The 13,453-nt window shown below is 46.2% G+C and overlaps 1 protein-coding gene across 1 annotated transcript in view; it reads right to left on the minus strand.

Annotated features, from left to right (window-relative positions):
- Window positions 1-1,167: 1,167 nt before the first annotated feature.
- Window positions 1,168-13,453, minus strand: part of LOC106589211 (kinesin-like protein KIF19) — an 85,931-nt gene continuing 73,645 nt past the window's right edge. Inside the window, 9 exon segments of the mRNA XM_045710162.1 lie at window positions 1,168-3,070; window positions 3,288-3,456; window positions 3,680-4,074; window positions 4,608-4,731; window positions 4,934-5,039; window positions 5,251-5,414; window positions 5,584-5,688; window positions 5,690-5,706; window positions 7,719-7,989. Coding sequence (XP_045566118.1) covers window positions 2,943-3,070; window positions 3,288-3,456; window positions 3,680-4,074; window positions 4,608-4,731; window positions 4,934-5,039; window positions 5,251-5,414; window positions 5,584-5,688; window positions 5,690-5,706; window positions 7,719-7,989 — 1,479 coding nt within the window. The 3' untranslated portion in view covers window positions 1,168-2,942.

A 13,453-nucleotide genomic window follows, 5' to 3' on the forward strand; every position in this document is an offset into this window, starting at 1 on the left:
CCGAGGGTAACCTAACAAAACATGGAAAAAGTCAAGGGGTCTGAATACTTTCCGAAGACACTGTAATTACTGAAGTTGGTATCACTTATACCGAACAAAAATATAAACACAACATGTAAAGTGTTGGTCCCATGTTTTATGAGCTGAAGTAAATGATCCCGAAATGTTCCATAGGCACAAAAAACGTATTTCTCTCAAATTCTGTGCACAAATTTGTTTACATCCCTTTTAGTGCACATTTCTTCTTGGCCAAGATAATCCATCCACCTGTCAAGCGTGGTATATCAAGAAGCTGTGCTAGGTACAATAAAAGGCCACTCTACAATGTGCAGTTTTGTCACACAACACAATGCCACAGATGTCTCAAGTTTTGCGGGAGCGTGTAATTGGCATGCTGACCGCAGGAACGCCCACCAGAGCTATTGCCAGAGAATTGAATGTTAATTTCTCTACCATAAGCCGCCTCCGTCGTTTTAGAGAATTTGTCAGTTCGTCTTACTGGCCTCACAACCGCAGATGAAGTGTAACCACGCCAGCCCAGGACCTCCACATTCAGCTTCTTCACCTGCGGGACCGTCTGAGACCATCCACTCGGACAGCTGATGAATTTCTGTCAGTAATAAAGCCCTTATGTGGGGAAAAACTCATTCCGATTGGCTGTGCCTGGCTCTCCTGTGGCTGAGCCCATGCCCAGTCATGTGAAATCCATAGATTATGGCCTAAAGAATTTATTTCAATTGACTGATTTCCATATGAACTGTAACTCAGTATAATCATAAAATTACTGCACGTTGCGTTTATATTTTTGTTCAGTATAAAATTGGGGAGAGTTGTTTTGATCACACATCAGCACAAAGACCTTTGTTGGGACATTGTGTACTGAAGTTGTCATAGGACATGAAAGGACAAGAGGAGCATATAGTGGTCGTTTGGTAGTACTGCAGATGTTTTTGATTACCCTGTTTCATTCCGTCACTCTATTTACTGTTGAGGAAGTGAACTGCAGCGCTTACATACAGTGTAGGGTGAAGTTGCCTTAGACACTGATATTGGATCAGTGTTCCCTACTAATGATTAAGGTTGTGATTGGGGAAAGGGAAGCTGATCCTAGATCTGTACAGAACGCTTACAGTGACATTAATCACATCACAAACATCTTTAGGTTTTTACTGGAATTTATTTAGTTATAAAACTTTTTTTAATTTTTTTTACAAAACAAATAGAAAAAAAATGTAAATATGAAAACAATGACAAAGACTGTAATTTGGATAATAACAAGAAAAAGGCAGCCGTAAAATGTGAATAAAAAACAGCAACCATCTACAGTTGGGAATGTGTTTTGAAGTGCCATATGGGATATTAAGCACATCTAACACAGGCTCCAATCATGTCTGGGTAGGTGAGAAGAAAAAGGCATAGACCCTGGGCTGTTTCAATGACTGTCCAAAATAGCACCCTATTCCCTATTTAGTGCACTCTTTTTGACCAATGACCATATATGGAACACGGTGCCATTTGGGAAGCACACAATGTGAATGTATAGACTGTACATCAAGCTGAATACAAAAGTGCACAGTAATCATCCAGGTCACGTTTCTCTAATCTCATTATGTGCTTTTGATAATTGAGATTGAGATTATACCTGGATTACAGATCTATGTAGTAATGAATGATAATAATAATATTGTTGTTCATATGTAAAATCTACACTCAGAGAATGTTGATGTACTGGGTCCTGTTTTCTATCCTGAGTGACAGTCTGTTTGTGTTATCATGCCAACTCTCTGTCACTCATTGTGATGCCAAACATTTTGCACCACAATAACAGTAATTAAGATGGCAAGAGCACAGATTTGGGACCAGGCTAGCTGTTTTCTCCATCCTCTAAATACTGTCCAGGACTTATTTGTAATTTAACTTCAAAGCAACAAGGTTGGATTGACCCAAAAACAGCTGCCTGACTGTCTATAAATTAGATTACATTAGTAAGCATTTCTTAAAAATCAATTCATTCATTAGCTTAATGTAACATTGAGGCTTCATCAGCACATTATCATGATAATAAGCATTTAGTGTCTTCAAAGCAGTATGATGTAGTCTACTAGTCTATTGTTGCGCAACAATTAGTACCGTCTGCTTTACAGCAAAGGCCCTTACCACTCAGGTTCTACAACTGACACATTTGACACATTGGTTGTGATACAACTGATATTTTTGTGATACAACATAGATTGTCTGCACAAAAAATGTGCACACAACTATTGTGCCAAATCATTTGTACAACCCGAGTGTGTACAGGGCCATAGTAGCGGTTAGTGGTGGCCACTGGACGGTCACTCACAGGAGCATTTGAGCAGCGGAAAAGAGGGAAACAAGAAGAGCAAGGAAAAACAGTCACAGTGTGTCTGAAATGGCAACCTATTCCCCATATAGTGCACTACTTTTTACCAGGGCCATTTGGGTGCCATTCTGGACTCACTCACAGACAGAACAGTCATCTTTGGAGACTGTGATGGTGAGTTATTCAATCCTCTTGTCTCGGGGCATTATCCATCCTATTAGTGTCTCTCTCTGTAATCAGCACGAGGAAAAGCTAGGTCTCTGGGTTCAACATACAGCCAGTGTGGAGGCCACAGCTCAGAGGTCACGGGCCAGAGGGCATTGGGAGGCTCAAGGCTGCAGGGTTAGACTGGGCTGTGGGCCAATCAGGAGCATGAAGGTGGAGACTGGAGAGTCCAGTTTTGTACAGTCCAGTCTAGTCTAGTCTAATCCAGTTAAGTCCAGTCCACATTCTCAGGGTCAGCTGGTCAGGGTAGTGCTGGTGTTGGGGGGTCCTGTGTAAGAAAACCCTGGGTCGTGTCCATTAGGCAACAAACATTGCTAAATGTTTTCCATTCCATGCCCTAATGAACATGACCCTAGAGTGGCAGGCTAGTAGGCTCTCAGTGCCTGCGGGTGCGCTGGCCTCCGGTGCCCGTGGTGGTGACGTAGAGTAGGGGCTGGGGCTGGCGCAGCTGGGACGCACGCTTCAGGTTGCTCAGATGGACTGGGGAGGACTCTGTGATGGGGCCTGTAAAAAGCATTAGAGCCCTGTTTACGAACAGTACAGTATGTCGATATATTTAATTAGCTACACAGTAAGGAGATAAGCCAATATCCAAGGACAATTCATCCAATTTGTCCTGATGGTGGTGCTGTGGGTGCCATAGGGCTTGAACCCCGCCATGGCTGTTTGCAGCAATATTTTGTCTTTTTTAATCTAGAGGTGTAGGAAAAGGGAGGCTGACCTGTTTGGTGGTTGTTGTGAGGCAGCCGGACCTTGGTGAGAGGAGGGACCCCCCTGTGCTGTGGGCGTTGCAGGGGGGCCTGGGGCTGGCCGTTGATGTGGAGGTGGGGGTCTGAAGTGCTGTCCAGTGGGCGGACACGTTGGGCTGCCATGGTCTTAGACTGAGACAGCTGAGCAGGGGGAGGGATTGAGTAGTGTGTTAGGGCTGATATCATGTAGGCTATGTACTGTAACGTTGTCTGCGCTGGAGCCACTTTATATGTCTATGTAATTCAATCAATCAATCAATCAATCAATCAATCAATCAATCATAACTGCTGATGACTCTACTAACAAACATTACTGAATAATCAAATCCTTCTCAGGGAGCTAGATAATGAACACGCTACTTACTGCTTGACCTGTGACCTCGAATGAGCGGGAGCGTCTCTTCCGGCGGCGAGCCTCGAAGTCCTGCTCACGCAGGGTGGGGTTTGGGTTCTTGGGGGCGGGCTGGCGGATGCGTGGGCGTGTCCAGGTGCCCTGGGAGCCAGGCCCCTCCCCTGTGCTGCTGGAAAGGTTCTCATCTGAGGTGGCGTGGCGGAGCTCGGGGCTGGGCTGCCGGCCACGAAGCAGGGCCAGGCCCCTAGGGGGCGCTTCGCTCAGAGACAGGCTGCTCTTGTGCTTCTTGGGGTCCAGGGGGGAGGGAGGAGGGGGCAGCCTCAGGGCGTCCACTTCCAGGGCTTTGGAGCGGCGGCAAGCAGCCTTCACTGCGATGTTGTGGATCCCTTTGAGGATCTGCTGCCTCTCTGTTGAATCAAGGGAGATATTTGATTAGTGGGAAATCGAGACAGAGGTTCTACTATGAACGCATCTAGTACATCAGCATCCTGACCTAAGATAAGATATTAAAATATAAACGTTATACTCCCCAATCGTCCCTAGATTATATAACGGCTATATTCTGTATTCCATCAGTTTGTGGTCTGTGCCCACAACTACAGATGTAGGATCTTAATTAGATCACCCTGTTGCAGGAGTACTTTCCTGCTGAGCAGGAAATGTGAAACTTGTAGTGTATTTAAGGTTTAAAAAGTCTTCTGAAGTTTGTAATTTCCACTTTGAAATTTCAGACTTGATTTTCCCTTACGACAAATGTACCAATCTCTACAAAAATGTCCATTAATTATAATCCACATAATAATTCACATGACCCGTTGCTGCAGGATTATTTTCCCGCTGTAGCATAGTGGCTCAAATTAAGATCCTACATCTGTAGCCAAAGTACTCCCTCCCTGCCCACATGACTGACTGAGTCCATACACTGAGGGGGGTCGCTTACCCTTGCGTGTGAGGGGGACATCCTGGCCCGTCTCGCTGCTCTCGGGGGAGGAGTCCAGGTGACTGCTGACACTGTGGCTGAGGTGGCAGTAGCTCAGACTGGTCTCTGGAGCCAATGGCTGCAGCTGGAGAGGACAGAGGAGAGGGGACATGTGGCATTATGCTCACACTCTCATAGGGGAGTATGCACATATGAAACTTGGTAGAAATGTTGCCCTGATATGGCTGTAGCCTCCATTACTATGGTGTCTCCACACTTCAGGTGTAATGGCAACAGCTGCATCGGCCCTAGTATATATCACAGTGTGAATGGTACGGTGTTTTCACCTCTCTGTTCCCCTGGCCGTTGATGTGGATGGGAGGAGGCGTCATCACAGCAGAATGTTTCATCTGTCTGGCATGGGGAATGCTCTTAAACACCCGGTTGTTGTCTCTGTGAGAGGGAGCGGGAAGGAGGTAGGGGGGAAGGAGAAATATAGATAGAGAGCGAGAGAAAGAACGACAGAGAGATAAAAATGGTCAGTTAGACAAATGTCCTTCTATAGAAGGATAAGATAGAGATACAGACTAAAGTGTTTCTTCCTCCTAAACCAACCACCACCCTCTCTCTCTCTCCCACCCTCCCAATCCCTCTGTCCTCTTACCCTTCAGCCTCAGGTAGGATAGGTGGCAGGGTGTGTCTGCGCGCCTTGGCCCTGTCATGCCTGGTCTCTGAGCCCATGGTGCGAACGCTCTCCTGGTCTGAGTCCACATCCTGCAGCAGGCCACGACCTCGGCTCGGTAGGCTGATCTTGGGCAGGGAGGCCTCCTGGAGACAGCAAATGGTAGAGGAGGAAGGATACGTTTATATATTAGAATTGTGTGTGATCTCGATTTCAATCTTAATCACGTTCTCTATCTGAGTCCAGTGATCTTGTCCAGGGCTGTTAATGTGTGTGTGTGTGCATGTGTGTGGTGTGTGTGTATCTGTTGCCTACCTTGAGTGTGCATCCAGTGACCTTGTCCAGGGCCATGGCTCTGTCCAGGTTCCTCTCGTCCAGCTCTCTCATGTACATCCCATACAGCTCCTGAAGGTGGGGGGGGCACCAGAAGGCTGTGGTCTGCAACAACACAACACAGGTTAGAATACTAGTCACACTACAACACAACACCAACCATGTTAGAGTAGTCATACTACAACACTCAACATACAACTACGGAAGAGTATTAGGGCCAAGTAAAGAGAAAAAATAAATAAACAGCGACAGGTGGTGGTAGTTGGATTATAATTTTTTGCACAATAGTCTTTTTTTATTTTTTTTTTGTCATTTAGCAGACGCTCTTATCCAGAGCAATTTACAGTAGTGAATGCATACATTTCATACATTTTTTTCTCCGTACTGGTCCCCTGTGGGAATCAACCCCACAACCCTGGCGTTGCAAACACCATGCTCTACCAACTGAGCCACACGGGACCATATTTTGAGAACAAACTTGAAATGTAATTATGAGAATAAAGCCAACATTGTTTTAATAAAGTCACAGTTATATTTCAAGATTAACGTAGGGGATTTGATTAAGTGCATGTCTCCCAGGCTCCCTGTTGATGTGCGCTCCACTGTTGAAATGTCTGAGTTAGATGACATGGTGAAACTATACTTTAGAATTGGCTTTAGTAAGAAGAAAATCCTTGCACTTTTAATACATACAATGTGGTAACCATATTATTCTAAGTGTTAGGACCTGGATAAGGTTGTGCCACAGATTCTTTTCAGAAGGATGAACCGTGGTTACAGACATAGGTAGAGAGGGGCGGGTTGTGTGTGTATGCAGGTGTGTGTGTGTGTGTGTGTGTGTTTGGGCGGTAAAAAGATGCGGCAAAACAAACAAATGGCCATCAATCTAATGATCTAATAACTCGCACACACACACAATTTCAGACTAAAGGCATACACTCTTATAACGGCAATGGTGAGCACTAACAAAAATACAAGTTATTTCCACTGTCACTGAATGCGAAGAGAACTGGGGTTTGGGGGCAGCCCTTGAGCCCGACAGGGACGCGCAATCCTAGTCCATGCAATCCGTGACCTACATTCACAAGATAATAAACTGGATGGCATAGGCCTATGAGGCTACTTCATTGGAAGTGTAGCATACATAAAACACCATCGATTACGCACAACTTTATAAGTTAACCTTTCGACATATAGGCTGCTAGCGTAGCTGTTACTCTCTAAAATATACTATGCACGATGTTGGCATACGCAGGGGTTTGAGGATAACATTGTAGCATTGCGTGCATCAGGGACTGATGTACGCAACTCCATGTCCCTTTGCAGTCTGACCACGCACCATGGCCATTAGAATGGTATTGCTTTGGGGATACCGTGTGTGTGTGTGTGTGTGTGACGCCTGTTTGAACGAGTGTTTTAGATGCTCCTGCCACACACACCTGTCTCTACCTATGTATGTAATCACACAGACAGATAAAATACCTCATCAGAGCCCGTGTGGTTCATCCTTCTGAAAAGAATCCATGGCACAACCTCTTCCAGGTCCTAATAGGCCTACTTATAATAATATGGTTATTATGTCCTAAAAGAGAAAGGATTTCCTTTTTACCAAAGCCAATTCTAAAGTATAGTTTCACCAGGTCATCCAACTGCTGGCATTCCATGGTGATGTGCACAGCAACAGGGAGCCAGGGAAACACGCAGTTAATCAAATCCCCTACTTTAATCTTGACATATAATTTCGACTTTATTCTCAAAATTTAATTGCAAGTTTATTGTCGAAATATTGACACTTTGTTTAAATAGTGCCACTTTATTCACAAAATTTTATTTAGACTTGATTCTCAAAATATTTTTTGAAGTACAATCCCCCGTCGCCGTTTATTTTTTTTTTCTCTTTACTTAGTACTAATACTCTTCCCTACACAACACTTACATACACAACATTTAATTGTTACACATTCAATCAATCTCACTGCGTTTGCAAGATCACTAAAATGTAGACCCTGGATAGTGACTTCTAGATCTCCTCTTAAAAAATACTGAAGTCTGAAGTCTATAGCTATTGTAGTAAAACAAATGAAGTAGTGTTTGTTTACGGTGTTGTTTGGACACACCGTCAATGAACTGTCTCTGCTGCTGGATGATCTCGTCACAGAGGTGGCGGTGCTGCTCGAAGCGCTGCACCACAAAGTTCTTCTGTCGGATCACATTGTCTTTGAGCAGGGCGTGGGACTGCATCTTAGCGTTCTCGATCTCCAGCTCGTGGACCTTACAGAGGAGGCCCAGCACCTCCCTCTGCTCCTCGCAGCTCACCCTGCGAGGAAGCAGCTCCTCCAGGCGCCTGGCCCGCTCACGCAGCTCCACAAAGTGGCTCTCTAGCGACGCCTACAGGACATGAGGACAAACAGCAGGCAGGGCTCAATGGAATCCTCACCATAGTATGTTCTCATCATGGTACACGTGGGTCTACTGTACAAGGGGAGGCTGGTGGGAGTAGATTAAATGGAATAAACCATTGTAAACCATGTGCTTAATATCGTTCTATTCATTACAATCCAGCCATGACAATGAGTCCGTCCTCCAATATCTCCTATCACCGGCCACCTCTGTACTGTACAATAGAGAGCAATAGTAATGGCTGCTTTTTCTAAGCACTAACGGAGGCTAACTCCGCCATGGATCGTTGGTCAAAGCCTATGGGGAAATTTATGTTTTTTTGGATAAACACCAAAAATAAAATATGTGATAAACACAGGTTTAGGAGATCTTATATGTTTTGTTCCGCTATTTTGAAGCATTTATGTAATCAAAACAAGCACATAAAGCGCATAAAGGCTTCATAATTCATAAAGGTCACGTTAACTGACTGATATTACAGTGCCTGTGGGTGGTAGGCAGTGTTGCCAACTAATTTTCAGGGTAAGTTGCTAGAGGCAGGTTGATTTGTTGCTAAAAGTTGCTAAATGACGTTGTGATGTCATTGCGTGATAAGTAAAACTGCGTTATTACCTTGAATACACAATAACGTTACTCAAATTGACTGGCCATCTCGGCAAAAAATATGATTTGAAATTTGTTCAGGTGCAGACTCCCACTTTTCTGTACTTCTGGCTGTACAATTTTGATTGAGACTTGTAGATTGATGTTGTAAGTTCTGTTCAAGATCAAATATTCGTGACCAACTATATTCATTGGGTTTGGCTCGTCGAACCTGTACTACTGCTGCAGTCAGCCAACAAAGTGAAACAGTTCTCTAAAGACACAGGAGACAATAATACAAGAAACAACACTTCTGTAGCTTGTCAACTATGTGTCTGTCTATCCCTGTTCTCTCCTCTCTGCACAGGCCATACAAACGCTTCACACCGCGTGGCCGTTGCCACTCTAACCTGGTGGTCCCAGCGGCACGACCCACGTGGAGTTCCAGGTCTCCGGCAGCCTCTGGAACTGCCGGTCTGCAGCCAACAAGGCTGAGTTCATCTCAGCCTATGCTACCCTCCAGTCCCTAGACTTCCTGGCGCTGACGGAAACATGGATTACCACAGATAACACTGCTACTCCTACTGCTCTCTCTTCGTCTGCCCACGTGTTCTCGCATACCCCTAGAGCATCGAGCCAGCGGGGTGGTGGCACTGGAATCCTCATCTCTCCCAAGTGGACATTCTCGCTTTCTCCCCTGACCCATCTGTCTATCTCCTCATTTGAATTCCATGCTGTCACAGTTACCAGCCCTTTCAAGCTTAACATCCTTATCATTTATCGCCCTCCAGGTTCCCTTGGAGAGTTCATCAATGAGCTTGACGCCTTGATAAGTTCCTTTCCTGAGGATGGCTCACCTCTCACAGTTCTGGGTGACTTTAACCTCCCCACGTCTACCTTTGACTCATTCCTCTCTGCCTCCTTCTTTCCACTCCTCTCCTCTTTTGACCTCACCCTCTCACCTTCCCCCCCCTACTCACAAGGCAGGCAATACGCTTGACCTCATCTTTACTAGATGCTGTTCTTCCACTAATCTCATTGCAACTCCCCTCCAAATCTCCGACCACTACCTTGTATCCTTTTCCCTCTTGCTCTCATCCAACACTTCTCACTCTGCCCCTACTCGGATGGTATTGCGCCGTCCCAACCTTCGCTCTCTCTCTCCCGCTACTCTCTCCTCTTCCATCCTATCATCTCTTCCCTCTGCTCAAACCTTCTCCAACCTATCTCCTGATTCTGCCTCCTCAACCCTCCTCTCCTCCCTTTCTGCATCCTTTGATTTTCTCTGTCCCCTATCCTCCAGGCCGGCTCGGTCCTCCCCTCCTGCTCCGTGGCTCGACGACTCACTACGAGCTCACAGAACAAGGCTCCGGGCAGCCGAGCGGAAATGGAGGAAAACTCGCCTCCCCTGCGGACCTGGCATCCTTTCACTCACTCCTCTCTACATTCTCCTCTTCTGTCTCTGCTGCTAAAGCCACTTTCTACCACTCTAAATTCCAAGCATCTGCCTCTAACCCTAGGAAGCTCTTTGCTACCTTCTCCTCCCTCCTGAATCCGCCGCCCCCCCCCCCCTCCTCCCTCTCTGCGGATGACTTCGTCAACCATTTTGAAAAGAAGGTTGACGATATCCGATCCTCGTTTGCTAAGTCAAACGACACCGCTGGTCCTGCTCACACTGCCCTACCCTGTGCTTTGACCTCTTTCTCCCCTCTCTCTCCAGATGAAATCTCGCGTCTTGTGACGGCCGGCCGCCCAACAACCTGCCCACTTGACCCTATCCCCTCCTCTCTTCTCCAGACCATTTCCGGAGACCTTCTCCCCTTCCTCACCTCGCTCATCAACTCATCCTTGACCGCTGGCTACGTCCCTTCCGTCTTCAAGAGAGCGAGAGTTGCACCCCCTTCTGAAAAAAACCTACACTCGATCCCTCCGATGTCAACAACTACAGACCAGTATCCCTTCTTTCTTTTCTCTCCAAAACTCTTGAACGTGCCGTCCTTGGCCAGCTCTCCTGCTATCTCTCTCAGAATGACCTTCTTGATCCTAATCAGTCAGGTTTCAAGACTGGGCATTCAACTGAGACTGCTCTTCTCTGTGTCACGGAGGCTCTCCGCACTGCTAAAGCTAACTCTCTCTCCTCTGCTCTCATCCTTCTAGACCTATCTGCTGCCTTTGATACTGTGAACCATCAGATCCTCCTCTCCACCCTCTCCGAGTTGGGCATCTCCCGGCGCGGCCCACGCTTGGATTGCATCCTACCTGACAGGTCGCTCCTACCAGGTGGCGTGGCGAGAATCTGTCTCCGCACCATGCGCTCTCACCACTGGTGTCCCCCAGGGCTCTGTTCTAGGCCCTCTCCTATTCTCGCTATACACCAAGTCACTTGGCTCTGTCATATCCTCACATGGTCTCTCCTATCATTGCTATGCAGACGACACACAATTAATCTTCTCCTTTCCCCCTTCTGATAACCAGGCGGCGAATCGCATCTCTGCATGTCTGTCAGACATATCAGTGTGGATGACGGATCACCAGCTCAAGCTGAACCTCGGCAAGACGGAGCTGCTCTTCCTCCCGGGGAAGGACTGCCCCTTCCATGATCTCGCCATCACGGTTGACAACTCCCTTGTGTCCTCCTCCCAGAGTGCTAAGAACCTTGGCGTGATCCTGGACAACACCCTGTCGTTCTCCACTAACATCAAGGCGGTGACCCGATCCTGTAGGTTCATGCTCTACAACATTCGCAGAGTACGACCCTGCCTCACACAGGAAGCGGCGCAGGTCCTAATCCAGGCACTTGTCATCTCCCGTCTGGATTACTGCAACTCGCTGTTGGCTGGGCTCCCTGCCTGTGCCATTAAACCCCTACAACTCATCCAGAACGCCGCAGCCCGTCTGGTGTTCAACCTTCCCAAGTTCTCTCACGTCACCCCGCTCCTCCGCTCTCTCCACTGGCTTCCAGTTGAAGCTCGCATCCGCTACAAGACCATGGTGATTGCCTACGGAGCTGTGAAGGGAACGGCACCTCCATACCTTCAGGCTCTGATCAGGCCCTACACCCAAACAAGGGCACTGCGTTCATCCACCACTGGCCTGCTGGCCCCCCTACCTCTGAGGAAGCACAGTTCCCGCTCAGCCCAGTCAAAACTGTTCGCTGCTCTGGCACCCCAATGGTGGAACAAGCTCCCTCACGACGCCAGGACAGCGGAGTCAATCACCACCTTCCGGAGACACCTGAAACCCCACCTCTTTAAGGAATACCTAGGATAGGATAAAGTAATCCTTCTAACCCCCCCTTAAAAGATTTAGATGCACTATTGTAAAGTGGTTGTTCCACTGGATATCATAAGGTGAATGCACCATTTTGTAAGTCGCTCTGGATAAGAGCGTCTGCTAAATGACTTAAATGTAATGTAAAAATGTAATGATTAGCAATTTGCTGAAATTGCTGCTGGCCTGCTGCTGCCTGTACAGGAGTTGAGCGCCTGCTGCTGACGTCACTCACAATGCACTTTTGCAGCCAGGCACGTGTGTTGTGACTGAGTGTGTGACAGAGAAAATAGTTTTTGTGTCATTTAGAGGGAAAATGCGTGCATTTTAGCATTTGAGTCACTTTTCAAAAGTTGCTAAAAGTTCCAAATACATTTTTAAAAGTAGCTAAATTTGTTGCTAGGTGCTGTTTGAAAAAAAGTTGCCAGGGTAGTCTGAAAAGTTGCTAAATCTAGCAACAAAATTGCTAAATTGGCATCCCTGGTGGTAGGTAGCATAGCGGTTAAGCGCATTGGGCTAGTAACCGAAAGGTTGCTAGTTTGATTCCCTGAGCCGGCAAGGTGGAAAAATCGGTCATTCTGCCCAAGTTAACCCCCAACAACTGCTCCCAGGCACCAAAGATTTCAATTAAGGCAGCCTCTCTGATTCAGAGGGATTGGGTTAAATGCGGTAGATACATTTCGGTTGAATGCATTCAGAGCTATGCAGCTGACTAGGTATCCCCTTTCCCTATAGAAAGTCTACACCCTCTTGAACCTTTTTCACATTTTGTTGCGTTACAAAGTGGGATTGAAATATATTGAATTGAAAAGATAATTCAACAAATCTTTAACAAATTAATAAACATTTTAAAAACGAAAATATTGTCATTGCATAAGTACTCACCCCCTTTGTTTAGGCAAACCTAAATCAGTTCAGAAGTAAAATATTGCCTAACAAATCACATAAGATATATGGACTCACTCTGTGTGAAATAGTAGGGATTGACATGACTTTTTAATGACTACACCTTCCTCTGTCCCCCATACATACAACATCTATAAGGTCCCTCAGTCAAGTGTTAAATTTCAAGAACAGATTCAACTACAAAGACCGGGGAGCTTTTCGAAAGCCTCATAAAGAAGGGCAGTGACTGGTAGATGAGTAACAATAACAAATCAGACATGGAATATTCTGCATCTTTAAGCATGGTCAAGTTAATAATTATGCTCTGGATGATGTATTAAACTACCCAGACACATCAAAGATGCAGACGTCCTTCTGAACGGAGCTGCAGGACAGGAAGGAAACTGCTTAGGGATGTCACCATGAGGCCATTGGTGATTTTAAAACAGCTACAGAGTTCAATACTTGAGATGGGAGAAAACTGAGGATGGATCAACAACATTGTAGTGACTCCACAATAATGACCTAAATGACAGTGAAAAGAAGAATAGAAATATACCAAAGGAATACACTATTTGGCCTAAATGCAATGCCTTCTGTTTGGGGCAAATCCAACAGAACACATCACTGAGTAACTGCCTCCTTATTTTCAAGCATGGTATGTTGGTGGCTGCGTCATGGTATGGGTATGCTTGACATCAGCAAAGCCTGGGGA

The sequence above is a fragment of the Salmo salar genome, chromosome ssa28 (assembly GCF_905237065.1).
Source record: "Salmo salar chromosome ssa28, Ssal_v3.1, whole genome shotgun sequence".
Lineage (NCBI taxonomy): Eukaryota > Metazoa > Chordata > Actinopteri > Salmoniformes > Salmonidae > Salmo > Salmo salar.